General features: G+C 40.5%; 2 protein-coding genes across 4 annotated transcripts in view; one reads left to right on the top strand and one right to left on the bottom strand.

Moving 5' to 3' along the window:
• HYCC1 (hyccin PI4KA lipid kinase complex subunit 1) overlaps positions 1–21268 on the top strand; it is a 364011-nt gene that overhangs the window by 16601 nt on the left and 326142 nt on the right. The window lies entirely within an intron of this gene.
• On the bottom strand, positions 902–15775 carry CCDC126 (coiled-coil domain containing 126). Of its 3 annotated transcripts, none has more exons than XM_065629413.1 (4): positions 15695–15775; positions 4662–4794; positions 3687–4088; positions 902–2190 (listed from the first exon to the last, which is right to left on the bottom strand). In XM_065629413.1, the coding sequence occupies exons 3-4, from the start codon at positions 3922–3924 to the stop codon at positions 2009–2011; spliced, it is 420 nt and encodes a 139-aa protein (XP_065485485.1). In that variant the 5' UTR covers positions 3925–4088; positions 4662–4794; positions 15695–15775; the 3' UTR covers positions 902–2008. The 3 variants fall into 3 exon arrangements, with proteins under 3 accessions (XP_065485485.1, XP_065485486.1, XP_065485487.1); XM_065629414.1 differs by lacking the exon at positions 15695–15775 and adding an exon at positions 15142–15193; XM_065629415.1 differs by lacking the exon at positions 15695–15775 and adding an exon at positions 5355–5401.

Genomic DNA, 21268 nt, shown 5'->3' with positions numbered 1-21268 from the left:
CCTGCATAAAACAAGCTGCATGCGCATGTAGTGACAAATTTTCACCTTGCAGCTTCTGTTACGCTTGTTTAACGACCCCCAATAACTTTAAGACTTCACATAGCCTTACAATAAAAGAAAAAAGTCACCTTGCAAACACATAAAAACTGCTTATACTACCGTTTATAGCACAAAGGGACACCACCACCCAAGGTCTGGGTTGGTACCAATCAAGTACTCAGGAAACAAAAAGCATAGAAAGATAGATGTGAAAACCTATCTTCACATTGTCCATAGAGACTTGCAGATTCAAAAGTTCTGCACCTGTCTTCTCCTCTCTGAGATTAAAGATTATAGACCTAAACCAGTTATTTTCATTCTCTCTCCCCTCACCTCTAACCTGAGGAAGGTATCAGGGCATAAGAATTTCAAGAGCAAAAAAACTTAGTGATTTAGCAGGAAGAATACTAGACAACTACTAAACTTCAGAGGCACGCAATTTGCCAATCCAGAAACACCCAGAGCACACATAGCAAGAATGACAAGATTGTTAAAAACAAAACCAAACAAAAAACAAAAACACCCAGGAGCCTTTACAAGTACAATTAAAAATTTATTTTTCTCTTTCTGCATTGAAGTGAGTGCATGTTTACACACAATGTGACAGGAAAAAAAAAAAAATCTGGATACTAAGGTTGTAACTGTATTTTCCTTTTTAATAGTCCAGAATATCAGCATGGAAATGGAAGAAAAGAAAACACACGTAACCTTGGACTGTATATCATCCAGCACCTCCAGTTTTACTGGTGGCTTTTTTCTTTAATATAGGATTACATCACCCCCACCCACCCCCAAAACCCCACTCACAGCACACTTTTGACAAAAATCCCTGAACGTAACATACCCTCCCCTCCCCCCCGCAACATTCAGTACAATTTAAGAAACAGGCTCAGTGGCACTTTCTCTTTAAATGACTTCAGTGACATTTTGAAATCCAGTGCATCCACACTGCAGCTCAGTGCGCTGTAAGGCTAATGGAGACGTAAGGCAAACATCACCTTAGCTCTCACACATTCCATTAAGACACCCTTAGTACACACATCTCTGTTAAATGCAGAGATGCCTGGTTTCCCTTCGTTGCTTTTCCTCCAGATCAAAAAGCAATTCAGGGAGATAGTATGCTATACTTATCACAGATTGCAAGGTACTAAAAAGTTAAAAAGAAACAGCAACAAATAAACAGTATTCACAGATCCAAAACTTATTTCCATCACTTAAATAATTTTAGCTGCAATTACAAAATACATACACTTAAATATATTTTTAAGAAATAATCATCTAAGCTATCACAGACTATTATTTGCTTTTGATAATCTAACTGCCCTAACTCGGGTATAAAGATATACCTGGACAGTGTTACTACCTAGGATGTTTTCCTATTGAAATTAAATTTTTTAAATATACAGTAAATTCTCTCTAGCTATTCTGACAGATAGTGCAAATAAAGACATTCTTTGGGTCGTAATTTTAAAATGCTATCCTTAATTTAATATTGTTTTAGTAAATGAGTAAAAATATAAGTACACACATTTTCTAACATCTGTTTAACAACGCATTTTCCTCAGTTACCTCAGCTTAACATAGATCACAAAAAAAGAATGAACTACAATACTGCTCACCTATCCAAAGGATATGTTACATTTATACTTAAATAAATATCTTTAGAAACCTACAATTTCCCCATTGCTTTCCATTTATTGTTATTATCCAATGGCATCCTACATCAAATTATGATATTAAAATATCTTTAAAGACAACAAAGATCATGTCAGCAATACTGCTCTAAGGCAATGAAATAATGCTTTGAGAACCTATGCACATAAGTTAGGCCTACATAGATCCAGCACATTGTATAATAAAATAGTTTATGCTTCTTTTAGAGTCAACTACCACTTTGTCATAGCCAGAGATAAAAAGCTTATTTTAAATATTATGTATCATATGCAACAACACAAAGCAGCCCTGTTTGCTATCTAATGTTGCTTGCTGGCTTTACACGTTTATTTGAAGTTACTGGCACCTGATTGCTTGTTCCATTAGTCGTATTTGTTGCTGAGCCATTCACAACGATGTAATCAACTTTGTTTTCCAATTTCATGAGGCGCTGTAAGATGTCATCCAGAAGAACAGCAATTGTTCTCTTAAGATCAGCTGAAGATAATGGAAAAAACCACAATTAGATCCTATTATTTACTCTGTGTGGAAAACAACTGCTATTTCAATATATTCACATCTTAAGACTTGCTATCCTTCCTACTATATTTTTTGGGAAAGAGCGCACATTAGTATACAAGTATAGAATAAAATACCTGCTTGATTTTTCTTCAATACCATTTCTGTTATTTTAAGCAAAGCAGATACCATAATGGTGAACTGTGAACAAAGCCAATTAAATATTCAATTTTAAGAACAAAACCATCACTTGGAACATTAGACTAGTGACTACTCAAAGTAAATATTTCAAATTTCATCCAGACAACAGCACTAGAATATCCAGCTAGGACACCTTTCAGCCTTGGACAGTAACAGAATGTATTTAAATACTTTCCAACATCAAAAAAATGTAGTGCTCAAAAGCTTTCCTCTAAATAAGAGATCTATCTCACAGAAAAACTGCTATGAGAAAGTATCTTATCACTTCTTCCATAAGCTATAAAGCAGGAAAAAAATTCCATATATTTAGGCCTACATTGATTAGAAAACACAAGAAAAAAATTCCCATATTCTGCAACACAAAACCAGTAACAGACCTTTCGACAAAAACTACTTACACTGTTGTCAATGTTCATATCACTATCTTCTCTCAGATTTGGAAAACAGGAACAAACTTAACAGGCTTTACAAGGTGTTAAGATCCCCTCAACACACACAGACTTTCTCTCTTCCTCACCCCCACAATCAGTTCTTCACTAACCAGAAAAATTGGGGAAGAAAAACACAGGTATGAAGGTGAAAAAAAAGACTGACCCAGATAAAATTAAAACTCTGGTAGTAAATTAAAAAAAAAAATTCTCAGGTCAGCCCCTCTCTCCAAATTTAACTAGTTCTCGCTTAGGAGTGTATATCAGGTAAATCAGACAGAGATATGATGCAGCAAGACTTAAAGCTCTAGGGACAAGGGCCTCATCTTTAATGGTACTTCTAAAGCAAGGGAAGATTCCACGGAATTCATAATTGCCTTGCAGTCTCAAGACTGCAAACTCAAATAGTATGTTGCGCTCTGCTGCTTTTTTACTACTTAAAGAGAATTAAAGAAATAAAAGCAGAAAGTTAGCAATGAGGCATAAGAAGAATCTGGAATCTCGAAGTGAGTTAATCTAAAACTTTGTCCCTGTACCAAGCATGTGCTTATTCCTCAAGAGCTTAAATTCAGAAAAAAACCCCACAGTGTTACTGTTAATCCTATAAGTGACAGTAGTCATATACCAGGAGATATCTAAAAAATTCCTGGAAGACAAAAAATCTCATGTTGCAAGATTGATCTTGCACCACATCTTAAATTTCAGTGAATAATCTAAAATAAAATCTATTAATACAGTTTTTTACTCTTAAAGAGCGGTATATATTACTTTGAAAAAAAAGCGTAACTTTATGGTTTTCAGGAAAAAAAGATATTTTAATAACCAGTATAGTTTTTTTTCTCTTACCATATCCTGCCATAGAGGTTCCACCGCCACCATTCATTAAATTTTTATTTTCCTCTGCCAGTGCTTTGACATATCTTCTACTTAGATCTAATATCTGTCCTCGCAACTCAGCACTGCTTTGGCGTCTTGGATACTGAAAAGTGTAGCGTAGCAACATCAAACCCCAAATGATTCCAAACACTAGTAAAAACATACTCAGTTTCTGGGACATATTTTTTCTTGAGAATGTTAGAAACATTTCTGATGAAGGCCACAGGTGTCTTAATTTCAAGGTAAGTAACTGAACTTGGCTTTTTCAAATTATATCACATATTAAACAAAAATGAGATTTCTATGAAGTGAAAAATCTTCTGGATGGATCATCTTGAATACACCTTCTCATGTTTTAGTTGGTCTTGATTCCTGAAATTTGTAAAATGTCACATGGTTATTCAAAACTGCTACAGTTGTTGAGATCAAGGACAAATACCAGTTTCCAAATGCAGTATTTTTGCATAATGCAGTAAATAGTTGTGGATTTGTATCTGCTTAGAGGTACAGTCATCTTTCTATCTCAATTGTTGTTTGCAAGGTTTCTTCTTATTATTTTTACCAATTTTAAATTGGTATTTTAAATACCGTAATTTGAACTGACATGATACCCAAATGCGTTTAAAACAAGAAGAGACCTGTAAAACTCTTATACACAACATTTTGAGGAGTTATATGCATATATCTATACACAAGAAAAAGATCTTGTGAAATTATTCACTTGATTCTTATTCCTCACTTAGAAGCATAAGGCAAGTATAAACGGATAAGATACAGAGCAAAGTTTCTGGGTTGGTTAGTTAGTTAGAAGTTGGGCATCATCCTCTTCTGGTTTTGTACAGCATTCAGATTTTTGTTTGGGGTCTTTCTAATAAAGAAATAAAACCAAAATGAATGGGCACACTGCACTTTAAGCATTTTACTACCACTTCAAAAAAGTCTTACCACAGCAGCCAGTTCTGATCCCTCAGTAGATTAAGGCTTCAGGAGAAAAACAAATGGTAGGAAAGCTTCAGCAGTTAAACAGCAAATGTCCAGACAGTTTGAAGCAATATGAGCCAGACATCTTCAGGGAGCTCTGCAGTGGAAAAAACAAACAAACAAACAAAACTAAGTGCAGGGCTAAAGAGACATTCATTTTCACATGGAGTGGTTGAAGTTGAGGACTTCAAGCCACATGCTTTTAAAACAGAAATACATTTTTTTAAACTAGCTTGAAGCTTGCTAGGGGAAATCAAAGAACCCATTTCCATTTTTTTATAAATGCTTACATGCGAATGCCAAATAACTGATTTCAACATACTTTAAAAAAAACTTGGTAATAACGTCACTGAAATGTGTCCCTCTTCTTGTGTTATAAGACAGTGAGAGATTCATCATATACGTATATACACACATATATTTACATCTGTCTCATTCTCCTCTTCATTTCCCTCCCCAACCAAATCCGATCTTTCCAGTCTCTTTGCATGTGTATACCTCTTATTTCTCATTTTTCAGCCACCTCTGCAACTTCTCCAATTATTCAATACTTTATTGTGAGATAGTTTATTTATTTAACATAGTCTGGATAAAGCTACTCATTCTACATAGTAGTTACGTTTTCCCTGTTATTCCCCTTTCTTCCCCACATATTACCTGACATGAGTGCTTTTCAGACTGAAGTTACGCATTTAGTAGAGTTCTCTAACAGGCTTTCTGTAGTGGTACTTCGGTCTCTGTTTTTATTAGAATATTGAGACCAAATTTCTTATCCTGCTAAGCACTAATCTAAATTTAACTCCACCTCCACAGTATTTTCCATTGTCTCTGCTGGCCAGTCCAACTGGCCTTACGCCGACACACCACGGTCCGCGGCAAACACAAGTGCCACCGCCAGCCGGGTTCGAGTTGTGCTTCTCACTCACCCTTCACCTTCACCCTTCAGATAATACTCTCAACAGGCAGCCAAACAGGACTGATTCACATGGCAAATTTATAAAGCACTGTAAAATCAACATGCATATCTAAATTATTCTGAAAATGATCAAGCCAAGGCAGGGGCAATATTAGGACTTGGACACCAAAGTCAAAGTAAAGTAACTTATTGCATGTAAAACGCCCTGCAGTAACTGCCAGTACATTAAACAAACAAACCAACCAACCAAATCTTACTTTTGCTGCTGGGTGTACTAATGTAAGTGGTTAATCGCAAGTCACTGAATGAGGAATAGCTTACTTCACCTTAATTGTGGTGTATGACTGCGCACATGGACAGATAGCCGACACGCGGTAATTTGAAATCCCACTGGAAATTCAGTGGGATGTACTTTGTTCAAAGAATGTGCTTATCCCCCCAAAAAACTGGTTTAAGACACAAATTAGTCTTAAGTACAAAAAAACCCCAATAAAAACTTATATTCTACAGTATCAGCATGAATATTTGGAGCTGTGTGGTTTAAGATTTCCTGAAACAGATCCTCCCTGAACATGAGCTAACCAAAACCTCTTTTCCCTAGCTTTTTGCCAAATCCATGGCTCTGCACTCAGATTTTAAAGCATAAACTGCACCTACATCATTATGCATCTACATATTCCCTGAATAGTATCAAATATGATGGAAAACATTTACATGAAGTCCAGAAATAATGTATTCACGTGATGGCTCAGAAGACCAGACAGTATCTCTCAAGGAGAGATGACAAGTTTCAACCCCTATTCCCAAAAACCTACAATTTATATTATTTTTTTAAATGGCTGAAAGTATCAGATAGCTCCTGCAGAATTTAAATTAAGTTCAGCTCCCCGCAGATCTCCAGCCATATCTCATCCTGAAGCATTTGGACAATATCACTACAGAGCTTTGGAGTGGAAATAACTCTGCCATCATGCTGTAAATAAGACCACAAGCCAGGATAAGAGTCCCAGCCAAATGGAACAGATTTAATAAACTCCCGCCAAGAAGCAGCAGGAATTGCAGACTGAGGCTTTGCCATGTAAATGTGATTCAGGGCGCACAAGCTGACAGCTGAAACCAACAGAAATCGAGGACTTCACCTGCTGGGCAGAGGGCCTGACACCCAAATACCAACACTGGGCAAAGACTGGGAGTCAAGTGCACCAAAATGAAAGGAACTATTTGTACTTGTCACTTTTCCTAGGCATTTCTAGGGGCCATTCCCCCTTAATGAATTCCAGTGTAATTTCAGACTTCTGGAGGTTGGGTCTCCTCTTTCTTCCTCAGGCACGTACTTCTAGTGACCCCTAACACTACTTGCAAGAGCCTTCCCAGATTACGGTGTGGTGGGAGGAAAAAGGGGAGGCAAGAGGGGAGGCAATAACACAACCAACCAACACTCCCCCCCTACCCCTGCTGAAAAAAAAAAAAAGAAAAAAACCCCACAACAACAACAAAAGCAAGCTTATACCCATGTGATTTGCAGGTAGGAAAAAAGGGTATCGGAGTAGCAGGTGTATTTATTAGGAAGAAAATAGCACAATAAATAAGATGGGTGGATTGGAATATACTTTCACCTCTGTTGCCCTTAACAGTCAGTGCTTCCCTACATGAACATTATAGTTGAAATAAAACTTGTACTCACAATGGACCTCTATTTTCAGTAATTCGGAGGTAATATCCCATGAGATAACAGCATACATGCAAGAAGCAACACTCTCTCTTCTGATCTTTCTTCTCCCCCGCCTCATTCTCCCAACTCCTCCTTCCCCACCCCTCCCAGCACAGGGGAAAAGGGAAGCCAAGACCTCCTTCCTCATACACCCTTAGCCCAGGTAGGAACTCAGGCTTTCTGTTCTCCCAACCGCAGCTGAAGGGCTTTGATGCCAAAGGAGGTCAAAGCACTGCAGAGAGCAGTAGAGAAAGAGGCACTTCAGAGCTACACCTTGTTGGAATTCCTACCATCCCTAATCATAGAGACTGAGACAAAAGGATTACAACTGTGAAGATGAAGGAGTACAGCCAGGACAAAATTTGAAACTCTGAGGAGGGAAAGGAAAACAACAAAACCAACCAACAACCCAAACACACACACACAAACCCCGACCCAAACCAACCAACCAACACCACAACAACAAAGAAAGACGGAAACAAAACACAAAAACCAACAACAACAAAAAGCCAAATCGAACAAAACCCCTGACCTGACTGTGCGGGCAGAACATCAATCCAAGAATCCATGACGAAGAGAGTATTTTCCAGATAATCCTTTCAATAGGCAGCCTTCAGTGACTAATTCAAGTCGCAATTTTTCAAAGTTCTTGAAAAATCAACATGCATATCTAACTAATTCCAAAAATGACAAGCTCAAGTCAGGGGCAACATTAGAACTTGGAACTACAAGCAGTTCCTGAATAGAGGATCTGAGACGAGGTTTGCCTTTCACATAGAAAGAGTTTGGTTTTCTTCACTGTTGCCACTGCTGGTTGTCTAAGAAATATATTGCCAAAGCCAAATGTATTGCCAATGTGGATTTAACATTGTCCAGTGGTACCACAGCAACCACTGACATACATCTGGCAATGACAGCAATCAACTAAGGCACTCATCCTCTCCAAAATAAAATCGTATCTCTATCCTCTGAGCTGTGCTCCAACATCAGTCGTGTATAAATTATATTATCGAGCACATGAAACAAAAGGACCAACAGCCAAAGAAAAAGCAACAGAAAACCCATTATATGTTCCATAATAAAGTTCTAGTATCTCTGATGCTACTCATCTAAACAGCAGCATTGGACTTTGGTTTGAATACTGACCCTTCTCCATGGAAACCACGCCACACTTACAAAACATCATACTTGAATTTTGTTGTAAAGTCTTCCTCAGATTCTGCTTTCCTTATTCCCAGCAAAACCCAGAGATTATATTAATGTCCAACACCAAAAAATGCAAGTCTGTAAAACAAAAGAATGTTTCATACATTTTCTGAAACAATCTCAGGGTATCATGAAAGACCAGCACATACTCATCATCATTTTTATAACCTGTTGGAGCAATCCCAGCCTTCCTAAACCACTAGAAGAGGTTATTGATGTCAACAGGGCAAACTTAAAACTGTGCTGCAGAGACAGTGTGTACCGTCTAGTTTTGAAAAATGTACAAGACAGATGAAGATAATTATTTATAAGAGAAAAAAGAAAGGAGCAGGCCCATCAGGTATTTTTGGTAGTTATTAGTAAGCAGTTTTAGCAAACAACTAACAAAACAGAGTCAACAGGAGGTGAAGAATAGAGAAAACTGAAGCCTGAGAATTCCACTCCATTCAAGGATCAAAAAGACTCTCAAGTAAAGCCAAGAAAAATGCACTGAAAACAGTATTGTTAACATACAGTTCAATAAAGTAACCTGTTTGGTTTTATATTCTAAAATATAGAATGCCAAATACTGAGGCAGTAGCTCCTCAGTGATACCCTAGAGACCTATGCAGGTTTCTAATGAACTAACATAGTAAAGAAGTAGACTCAATAAATGGGAATTTTATACCATAATACTTATCTGTTCCTCACTGCCAAACTATGATCACCAACAACATGACACAGTGAATTCAAAAGCAAGTCTGGCTTTGTGACCAGTTATTATATTAACTGTATAAATACAATGAGTGATTTACCAAGACAGAGATTAAAAAAATAAAATGTCAGACAGTCATAGGAGACTGCATCCAACTAGAGGAAGGGGAAAAAAATACTGTAACAGAACAGACTGCAGACAGAAATTAGGACAGTACAAATAAAAGCTGACATTAATAATTGCTATAATTCTACAGTATAAAATTAGAGTTTATTACAGTCTCAGTGGGAGCATAACAAGTTAATTTGAAATCCTTTATAATTTCTTAAACATACTAAAATTATGTCTATATGAGAAATTTCTATTAACTTCATGGCAGCAAACATCTCTCAGTACAGTGAGGGTACTGTATTAGTAAACAATAAGCTGTGCTGTAAACAGGCACAATGACACCTCACTGCAGTAGCCAACAAACATTTCAAGACAGGGCACTGAAATATTTCGACAGTTCTATCACCTCTATCCTATTAGTTTTCTTTTTGCATCTGTTTCGAGTGTGCTCTCCCAGCCCATTTACCTCTGTGACATTTAAAATCTTTTGTTTTCTTATTTTTCCAACAGAAAACTTTGAGCATCACAGTCACTCAGCTGACAGATATCACGCTGACCATTCCAAGAGCAGGAGCAGACAGTCTAGTTCTAGGTTATTTGGAAACCTATCGGTGCAGTTGCTGTACAGCAATGAAAATGGGAAGTCTAAAGAATGACTGACACACACACAAAAAGCACAGAACATATTCACTGGCCAATTAACCTTTGAAGACAAGGACAAAGAAATAAGCACCTAGAAGCCCAGGAGCTACGTGCCGAGACTTTTTGGAACAGCAAAAATGACATTTCCATTGTGGTAATTTGCAGTCTTAGATGGCTGTCGGTTTGGCAGTAGGAAAAAAAATTTGCATGAGGTGCAGCTGACAAATAAGTGCCCAAAGAAGGTAAGTACATCCCATTCCACAGGACAATTCCTGGTAATGCACAGAAACTTCAGTTCTCCCTTCCCATACCTAACACAACCCCCCTTTAACAAATCATCTCTCCCAAATCATTCATATTTAAAACTGGTGCCCAAGGAAGAATCACACTCATATTTTTAAGAGCACATGAGCTCTTGAATAGATGCCAATAAAACCATTTTCCTGTACTGGCACATCCATACTGGTGACTTCTGCAGATCAACACTGCCCTTTGGCTCCCAGGTTCACTCAGACAGCTGCAAAGCACCATAAAAGAGCAGAATATTCTACTAAGAAGCAAATAATTAACAGTAATTCTTGTCCTCAGAGAAGTGAAAGCATATTTGAGATGTCTTTTGACAAGATCAACTCTCAGCATGTTAAGGACTCCTATTATTGTTGCTGTAAAATTTGGTCAACAGAAAAATGTCACCAGCAGAGAGGGAAAAGATAAGGATACCCTGTTGTCAAAACCTCAGCAACACCTGACACAGAATCCATTAAAATGCTGTACCTGTGTGCTGACAAGACCTAAGGGTCTTTCAAGACTGCATCATAGATCAGTCAACGGAAGAGAGAATATTAATACCTGCTAGGCTCAAGTGAAAAGAACAGCACTATACAGCACACCGACATCTTAAGAACAGGTAAAAATGCATATTTTTTGAAAAAAAAAAAAAAGCCGCCCTATCAGTATGACGGCTGCTGGATTGCAGGTTTTAACAGTTCTGCATGACTTTTGGAATGCACTGCCAAAGGAGTCTGCCTAGCGCTTGGTGGTTTTTCCAGGACATCTATCTTTACACCTTCTCCCACAGCATATGTTCCTTCATGCCCTGCTTCTGCATGCCCTAGACTTGCTGCGATGAAGGAATGCTGAAACACCAAAAAATTATTCCTTTGAATTATTGCTACCATGTCTTTTGGGAAATACCTTTAATGGATATTCTGAGTGATTTCATAGAAAGATATTAGCTTTAAGGGAATAGCAAAAATGGGTAAGTAACTGCCAAGAACACCTGTGCTTCTACAGTGCTGCAACAAAGAAAGACAAAAATCTCCTTGTATGCTCCTTCCAGTCCTTGTCTCTCAGCACAGCCAAAGGACATCTGGGCCAACAAAAGTCATAGCTCACCAAGCAGAGATACCGTCACTGCTGACCAGCTGCTGCCACTACTTCAAACATATCTTAAACCACAACAGTTTTATCTCCTACAGGCTTCTAAGAACAGCACACAACCAATTTGTTTTGCAGCTAGACTTTGAGTTAAAAGCAAAACCATATCGCTTTAGACTTGAAAACTCACACATCAAGTTTATGGTGGCTCTGGTATAAATTCATCCGAGTGCTCAGACACTAGATTAGCTTTTGTATTTCAGTATTTTAGAAATACCAGTGACTTGTTTCTATTTTGAATGCATATAGCCCTACTGGTATTGTTTTTATTTTACACTTTCTGCCAACAATTGTTTTGATTTAGCATTATGTCTAAGGAGTCTGCTTGAGTACTTTTTCATACCTTAAAGTATCCTGGCTTTTTTTCAGAACTCCCTCCCTTTCCTTTGCCTACTATTGTCAGTGAATGCTTTTAAAATTAACTATTTAAAAACACAAATTCTTTGTTCATTGCCTGTGGGCAGTCAGCCAAGATTCAAGATTTTGAGAGGGGAAATGACTTGACAAGGGTTGTGAAGAAAATTAGAGCGCAGATATCAATAGGGACAGTATATTATACTTGCTGAAGTTCCCCTGCTCCCACTAGGTCCATGTGGGCCTCAAAATGTTTCTACATGTCTGTATCAGCTTCTTAAAAGAAAAAAAAAAAATCTCAGCTTCATTCCATCTGGGACGCTTTTCTTTACGGTTTCTTTATGCTTTGTTGCTGCCATTCACATCATAGAAGGACCCTGGTTCCTAAGAACCACAGTTATGACAGAACATGAGGTATCCTCTTAGCTTCCCATTTCCCAGTAAGATTGCCACTTTTTTCTTTTCACTGCAGTTGAACACTAGGCTATGAGAAGCACCCCCTTGCAAAGTCCTAACTAGTACCTCTACTCAGTTGTGAAATTTCACAGCTGTCTTTGTACCACTCTTCCCAAAGCCCTCGGGACTCCAAAACTTCCTTCTGAGATGATAACATTTAGCTAATTTTAGCTAGTTTTACAGAGACATATACCTGCAAGATCATGAATGTAGGCTACTGAGAAGTGAGGGATTTTCACTGAACTTTTTAAAGAGAACTAAAAGGAAAGGGGAGTGTCAAAGAGCACTAAAAGGGGAGGGGGGAGTCAAAGTGATGACTACAGTGGTAGAGAGATCGCCACTGCAGAACTGGTCCTATGTGTACACACAGTACAGCATCCACACAAACACTATTCCTGTAGAACAAAAAGGAGCTTGTACACCCAGAGAAGACAAGAATAATTTAACTTCCTTCACTTTGTTTCAAGAAACCTGCAAAATCCACACTGACTATGGATGTGCACAAGGTGTCCACCAAAAGTACATTTCAGTGGTAGAACTACAATACAGACCAGGCCTCAGATTCACTCTCGCTCCCAGGAGGCTGATCTAGTTGAAGATCTTAGAAAAACAACACTGGAGGCAATGTTAAAGGAAGATAAGTTCTTTTCTTCTACATATTTTATTATTTCTAGATTGACTTGTCAGTTTATCTTAGCATAGTAAGGGTTATGACAGACAGTTAACCATAGCACCACAGTGGTATGCACTGCAAAATAATTTATTGTTAAAATTAAGTAGAAGGTACCCAGAAATGTAACTGGATTATTTATATCACAATAGCTTCTTATTTCTTTGTTATTACTGAAGATACTAATATAAATTGATTAAGTTTTAAGTCCTCTTGCTTAGGCCTCTAGTCTAGACTTTGTTTAATGTAGGCAAAGAACCCACTCAGTCCTGAGCAATCAAAAATTAATCTTTTAAATTGCGTAGGCAAATGGTAATACATAGAATTTTTTGTAAAGTTGACAATCATAAAAGAAAATTAGAGCAGACTATTAATAATGCTCAGTTGAGGAGAGCCAGCCCACCTAATGGTACAAGTTTTCAACCACAGGTGAAAGAGCTTGTCAAATAACAAATACCACATAAAGTACATTTGAGCAGTAAACCTATACCAGCGCAAAACACGTTCATTTGAATGACCGAGCTCCGCAGATTTTTTGACAGCTACTGGAAACAATTTGATGGCTATTTTTGACACTTACTAGTCTTCCGATAATGTTGACTACATGGCTGACAATTTAAGCTGACAGCATGCATTTATCCTACTTACAGTTTGGGCAAGATGCAAGAACTAGTGCCCTTAACCATTCTTGGAAAAGGTACAAGTGATCATGAACTCCAGGGGAAATATTTTACTTTTAGCAGTTAAATGACATCCAGCTCCCAAGCTAAATCATGATATGTGATTACCTTATCCAAATGCCTCCTCCGAGAAGCTAAAAGCCAAAAGAAATCTCTAAAAGCCGAGACTACAAAAGCTTTAAGAAGGAAAAGAAAAAAAAAAAAAAAGGAAAGGAAGCAGCTTTATTTCCAACTGCAAAAGCTTTAGCAAAAACACCTATTTACTAGACTAAAGGAATTCCAGTATAATTGCATAATCCTCTGGAGTTCTCCAGTACCTGAAATGAATTATTAAACAATTATATATTGTAACACATAAAATAACAAAAAGAGGCCAGAAAAATTTAGGCTTTATACACATGGGTATCTCCAGCAGTCAAAATGGGAACAAAGGTATTATAAATTTCCACATTTGATCTAAAGCTGCAATTGCTCCTCTTCTGGCACTAGAACAAGACGCTGCTTACAATATATTGTTATCACCTTCATATTGTTTCCTTTCTGTGATATTCTCATGACAGTGAAACAGCAATTCACAACATCTGCTCCAAAATAAACACTACATTACAATTAAAACAAATCATATGCATGCTCAGCTATTATGTTCAGCATGATCATATTCTAAAGGTTCTGTAAAAAGACAAAAAAAGTAAAAGTCACAGTTCCTACAAAGCTCACTTTCCACAGTGAAAACCTGTCTCCCCCCAATTTACCTGCTGAGGGGGCAAAACAACAACAAAACCCCCAGTTGTTAACCTGATCTAAACTGCACTAAAGAAACTCCACATCACATCATAGGGTGGAAAAAAAAATTCCCTCAGCTTTGCTTTGTGCCACACAAACACAGAATTACACTCCATTCAAGCTGTCAGTATCTTTTAGATGACAAGATACATAAAAGAGAATTTACACGATGCTACCATGTTAGATTAGGAAACTGAAAAGAAAGTCTATTAATGATTAATGATTAACGGAGCTACAGAAATGAGGTAGAGATAGTAGTGTGCTATAAATATTTACAGAAATAAACTTAATGGAAAATTTAAAATGTAGTTAAAATATCATCAGATATTACGTATAAATGGATTTTTATTATATTGTAAGAAGGAAGAGTTATTCCACAGGTCTTGCTGTCAGGAAGTTTCATATATTATAATTAAATATATATAAAATGTAATTATAATACATATTATAATTAAAACAAATGTTTCGCCCTTTTTTTTTTTTTTGCAAACTTTTTAGTGCCAGATGATCACTTAACCTAACATTATTAAGGATCCTGCCTTTGCTTGAATATGAATTAAAAAAAAATTTTCTTCCTTCTTCAGTTCCATCACATCACCGTAAGGACGGTTTGCCTCTTTGAAAGTTACATCCTTACAGCACAAGAAAGCCATCAATCTTGCAGAGTCACTGCAGTCATAGCTTACGACAAGAGGGCCACTGCAAGTGGAGAAGGAAAACAGAAAACCCTTGTTTCCTTCACTGCTTCCTCACCCCCCAAGGACACCATAGCACAGTTACCCACCCGCGGGAACACGGAGCCTGGACGGGCAGCAGCGCACGCCGCAGCCCGGTTCCCGGGAGCGGGGCCTGCGCTCGCCCCGCCGCCAGCCCGGGGAGCAGGCTGGTGGGGCACGGGGGAGCCCGGCCTGCAGGGAGCACCCGGAGTCCACGCAGCCCAGGAGCGCGACCCGCCGCGCAAGGACACGCGGGGGAGGGCAGGAGAAGGGGAGGCTGGCGGCTGCAAGAATGCCGGCGGCGGGGGGCGAAGCCAGAGAGGGAAGATGAGCCTGACCCGAAGCAGGGGGCAAGCCTGAGGCGGGGAACAGAGCGGGGCGCTCGGGCCAGGTGAAAACCTGGGTTTGCAGCCAGCCTGCGGCCACCCGGCTCCCGCCTCGCCACCCCGCCCGGCAGAGCCGCCCCGACTCCCCACACAGACTGCCGCGCCTCCGCCACCCTCACGCCGCCCCCACGCAGCTGGAGGCCCTTCCCCGCCCTTTCCCCAGCCGAAGGGCACCGCTCTCCCAGTCCCCGCTGCGACGTGCCGCCCTGCGGAGCCCCCGGCGGCCCCGCGCTACCTGCGCTCCCGGCCCGCACCCGTCTGACAGGCGCCGCCCGCTCCGCTTCCGCCCGCCTCGCGACGCGACGCACCACCTGAGGCCCCGCCCTTTCCTCCCCCCAGCCCGTCCCGCTCGGGAGCGCTGCCGCAGCGCCCCTCCCTCCGCGCTGCCTGCCGCGCATGCGCGGACGGCGCCCGCCCCTCCCGGCACGCCCCCTGGCGGCTGCGCGCGGGAGAGGCGGGAGCGTGAGCAGCGGTGGCTCGGCCGGTAACGGCCGGTAACCGCCGCTGCCCCTGCGGGCGCCGGGCCTCACACAATCACAGAATGCTGGGGATTGGAAGGGACCTCGAAAGATCATCCAGTCCAATCTCACCGCCGGAGCAGGAACACCCAGATGAGGTTACACAGAAAGGCGTCCAGGCGGGGTTTGAATGTCTCCAGAGAAGGAGACTCCACAAGCCCCCTGGGCAGCCTGTTCCAGTGCTCTGGCACCCTCACTGAGAAGTTTCTTCTCAAATTTAAATGGAACCTCCTGTGTTCAAGTTTATACCCATTGCCCCTTGTCTAATCGCTGGTTGTCACCGAGAAGAGCCTGGCTCCACCCTCGTGACACTCACCCTTTACATATTTATAAACGTTAATGAGGTCACCCCTCGCTCGGGGCCAGGAGGGCAGGCCGCAGGGTCTGTGCCCGCAGGGTCTGTGCCCGCAGGGCGCGTTGTCGGGAGCGATGCAGGCTGTGTGCGGCCCAGGCGGGCGATAGCCTAGCGCTCCTTCCTGGAAACACTCACCCTCCTTTTCCAGACAGGAACCCCTGGGAAGCCGGGAAGCTGTGCGGCCGTGGCTGCCACTTCCCATGGACATCCATAACTAAAGATTTCTTTCAGAAGTACAAACCGGGAAAGGTGTCGTTTCTGCCCTCTAACGGCCTAAACGCATGTTGACAGTGGCCTCGGGAGTGAGTACTGTCCCTCAGGTGTGGGGCAGGGCCAGTTTGCCCTCGTCCATACTCTCGGTCTTGTAACCTGAGGCTGCACAAGCTGCACCGTTTGTGGCTTGGACAGTGCTTAAACTCCCACCGTAAATGAAATCCACTGTGGGTATAGGACTGTGCAAGTAGCCTCAGGCTTTTCCTGCCAGGTGATATTTAAAGGAAGTTGGTATCAGCTAACTAAAGGAAAACATAAGGGCATGTTCAACAGCTGCAGTGTTGCTAATATCCAGGAGTATCTGTTGTTCATCCCAGCTCGATCCCTTCGGGATTGTCCCTACGCAGACAAGCTGAGGTACCACTTACAGGGCAGATGTTGCAGGTGAATGTAGGGGAAGGTTCTACTTGCAACATTGCATCCTCTGTAAAATAAACACAAGTACAGCAAGTGTTGTCCCGGCAGCTTGCTGATCCCGTCACCACTCCACCTCCCCATCTGTACCATACCACCTGCCCCGCAGCTTTCTCTCCTTTCTAGTGTGTGGCAGAGGCTGCCTGGCTCCTGTCTGGTTTTCAACCTTTTCTGCATGGATTAGATGCAGGAAAAAAAGCATTTAAATCCACTGGTCTAATAGAAAAAGGGATATTGATACGTCAGAGAGGTTAGTGGCCTAGAGCTAAGTAGACAGACAAAAGTGTTGGCAGGTGGTATCATGTCAGCCAGTCAATCAGTTGCATATAAAACTTTTCTAACATCAACTAATTTGCAGTCCCTTATTTCAGAGTCTTGTAAAATATTTTTTTGAAATGTTTGTTTTCTTTCTCGAAAATATTTGTGTTAATTCTTTAAATTTGAGAAAATTAGGCAATTTTTGAACTGAATACTGTGGGCTGTATTCCCACAAAGAATTCAGAAGAAGCTGCATCAAAGGACTGATATTTTTATTTGATTATGCAACCCATCCCATTGACAAAAGCCTTTTGCTAAATTATACAGTGTTGAATGAGGACAGGCAAAAAAAAAAATTAAAAATACTTGATAAGTAAGCTTTTGAGTGAACAGATTGTATACTGTGCAGCACCAATAAAATTATTGATAGAAGTATATTCTAAAGCAGAATCACCTCAACAGTTTCTGTAGGTATTTTCTTGTGAAGATTTCCCCTCGAAAAGAACAAAAACAGATGGTCTGAAATGCAGTTCACATAGCAAATGTACTGCAGCTATTTACTTTCATTTATTACTGTACTATTTGCTCTGTGATTAATCCTTTATTTTCACAGACATGCAGTGAACAGCTGTAACGTCTTTGCAAATATAATTTATGTGATATTTAGAGATTAGTAGGGAAAGGGAAATCTGTCAATGGTGTAATCACAGGAAGATTTGCTTGTGGAGGTCAGAAAATTGTATTAAGAAATATGTATCCATTATAAATGTATCCTCTGTTGACAGGAATTCTCAACTATTAATAATGTTCTCAATTCTTCTTGCCTGAAGGCCTCATGTATTGGGTCATCTTCCATGAGTGTGCATCTCACAATATTATCTGATACTTTTTCTCCTTATCCAAGATGTGTGGTAAAAACTATACCACAAAACAATATCAAGCACCTTTTTTCTCCTCAGTAACATATGAAAATCAAATCTTAACACTGTTTACATGGTCCTCATATTTACGGGTAGTAATATTCTTGGGATCATTTCAAGAGATAGATAAAAGCCCAGGAATGTGGGAGTAAAAACTTGCTATACTGCTCTGTATTATTTTTCACAATGCGAAAAAGAAAAAATAGATTGCTGCTGCAATGTTATCTTTGTTCCTTTCCTGTGCTAGTCACTATCTGAAGACTGTCCTTCTGACACTAATTTGCATAGCTATTGCTCTGTCCTTTTCAAATATGTATTAAGAATTGCCTCTCTCATGATACGTTTAAACTGCTTAATGGTAATGGCTAGAGAACAGCACTCTGATGAATATGCTTTGTGATTAGTGTACCTGCTGCCTTCCTACTTAACCGATTAATCCTCTGCTCTGTATACTTAGATAAGAATATATGCAACCTTCTACTCACCCTACTGCCACTCCTATTTTTCTCTCTTCCTGATCCCTTACCGGTAGTTTATACACTTTCATCTTAAGGAATAGGTCTGATTGGGGCCCATTTTCCCCCCAAAGTGCATTTTTTCCCCAAACTGTGAATACTGTATACTCACTACTACACGATAACTAACAGTATAACAGTATAACAGTATATTAATGTTGCTTGAAAAAGCTCCATAAGGTATGCTTAAAGTACATATAATTATGTGATGTTAGTGAAGAGCAGAGATGCTCCTAAAGACACAGATCATCTTTGCAGTTTTACCAGCTAATAAATAGTGAAGGTTTAAATGTCATATCAAATCATTATTGTCTTTATATTCAGGAAACTGTGGTGAAGTTATTGTAGAGAACAAAGAATGCAGAAGAGTTATGGAAAAACAGTGAAGAAAACTAGTAGTTTTCAATTTAAAATGTAAACTTGGTTAGACTTTTTAAAAATAAGTATTTGTATCAGTGACTGCTATTTTTATTTTAGATTTAATTGCCAGAATATTTTAGTATCACAGCGATAAAAAAGAATCCTGCTGGAATAATGCAAACATCTTGAATACGTGCACTAATATGACTGTAACTCTCAGGAGCTGCTTTCAAAAGGTGGGCTGTAGATAGATCTTGTATATGTACATGTTAACAAAAAGTATATTCCTGTCCTATGTTCTTCTCATGACCTTTTCCCTCCCTCCTCTGCTTTTGTTTTGTTTCGGGGTTTTTTGTGTGTGTAATCATTATGTATTTGCAATGGGTTCATATTCCATTTTTTTTAAGTGATCCACATTATAGTGGAAGACTGGTAAGCATTTTCCTCTCAGAATTTAAGCATGACCTTCATGCTTGTTCCCTTTTGTTCCTGGAGTTAAATTATAGGCAACATACATCAGCTAGGATCAGAATCAGATTACACCAGAACAGTATGCAATCTTGCAGTAGAATAAGTGCTTTATTAATAAAGTTACACTTGAAAGGGGAGATAAGCAAATCTATCTACTGGAGCCAAATGGAGTAGAGCTGGTATAAAAGACAAATTATGACATGGATTCAGACTGACTTTTGGAAAATGAGGACCAACAGAGGCTAAAATTCAGGCCAGCCTCCTAGGAATGAAAATGTAATTGTAATTAAACAAGAACTGGCTAAGGAGTTGACTAAAACTTTTGAAGTAAATGACATGCAAGAACATGAAAACTTTGCAAACCTAGGGGACAAGGAAGATCTTTCCTCGATACTGCCCTCTTTACTATTGTGAGTTAATTTGATTATTTACTTCTGATTCACCAAGCAAAAAGAGAAAAGTCTGGCACGTCCAGTTTCAGCCTTCCATTTACAATGGACTCAAGAAATAGTCAAGATCATTTATGGTCCAGGTGGGCAGTAACACGAACCATTTCCATAAAGACGAGCGTGTGTCAAGGCTCTGTTGCAACTTCAAGCTGTGGGTCGAGCTATGTGTCGATGAGCTGCATGAACGTGGCTTCTTCGTGGGGACACTTTGCCAGTGGGACCACCTTGCCAGGCTGTGGAAGAAGCAACCTGTGTCATGGGCACTGCCATTGCCTAAAGCCCCAGGAGTGTGCTTCATGTAAAAATGAGGTTTGACTTCTAGGAAAACACCTCCTGCCAGTGGATCACCCTTGGAGCTCCTCACTCCTTTTTGGGAACACTCACTTACATGAGCACTCAGTTCAGCTGGTCAGTCCTTGGTTACAACCATGATGAACTGAATATAACCAGCCCCAGCCAGTGCAGAAATTTGGGCAGAACAGCTTTCCAGCCACAAAGGGAAGGTCTTGCTCCTGGAGAAGTATGGGAAAGATGCTGAGCTGGGGCACAGAGCAGCGGCTGAGCTTTCTGCTGCCGCTGCTGGCAAGAGGCTGGGAAAAGGAAGTGGACGCTGCTCCTGGAAAGGGCCATCTTCAGCTGCTAGCCACTCGTCTTCATTTGCTCTCTTGGCTTTCCAGTGTAGGCAGAGCAAGTCTAGCTGGTTTGTCATCTTTGGAAATTTTCTGACCTCAGGAACTACCCATCTGGCCTCAGTGCTGAGCCTCTGCTGCCTGCAAGGTGCGGGCTGCTGCGGTTATTAGCGCGCGCTGGAGGAAGAAGTGCCAAAAACGCACAGGATCCAACAGGAACGGGGACACCCTTGCGATGTGGCTGAGTGGAGATCAGCCTTTCAGCAAAATTCTGGTTGACAGGAAATTCTCCAGGCTGCCAGTGAAAATTTAGGCCTTTGTTTCCTGCAGGCATTAATGACTGAATCAAATGGGTTCATTTTCAAACACGTACAATAAAAGCAGCCTCCCAGCCTTGCACATTAACCTTTTGCCATGAAAAAACCCACCACTGATAACGGGCACCTAAAAGTATCAACTTTTAAAATTATTTCCTGCAGCGCGGAATCCCTAAGAACGTGCCGGGGGAAGCGAACGCGGCCGGAGAGGACGACACATCTTTACAGATGAGAAGGTTGATTGTCACGACGGGCGGCAGCGACAGCGCTGACGAGCGCGCCTCCCTTTGTACGCGGCGGGGCGGGCGGCCCGCGCGCTCCCGCGGCGGC

The sequence above is a fragment of the Caloenas nicobarica genome, chromosome 2, assembly GCF_036013445.1.
Source record: "Caloenas nicobarica isolate bCalNic1 chromosome 2, bCalNic1.hap1, whole genome shotgun sequence".
Classification (NCBI taxonomy): Eukaryota; Metazoa; Chordata; class Aves; order Columbiformes; family Columbidae; genus Caloenas; species Caloenas nicobarica.
This window is presented reverse-complemented; position numbering and strand designations above follow the sequence as displayed.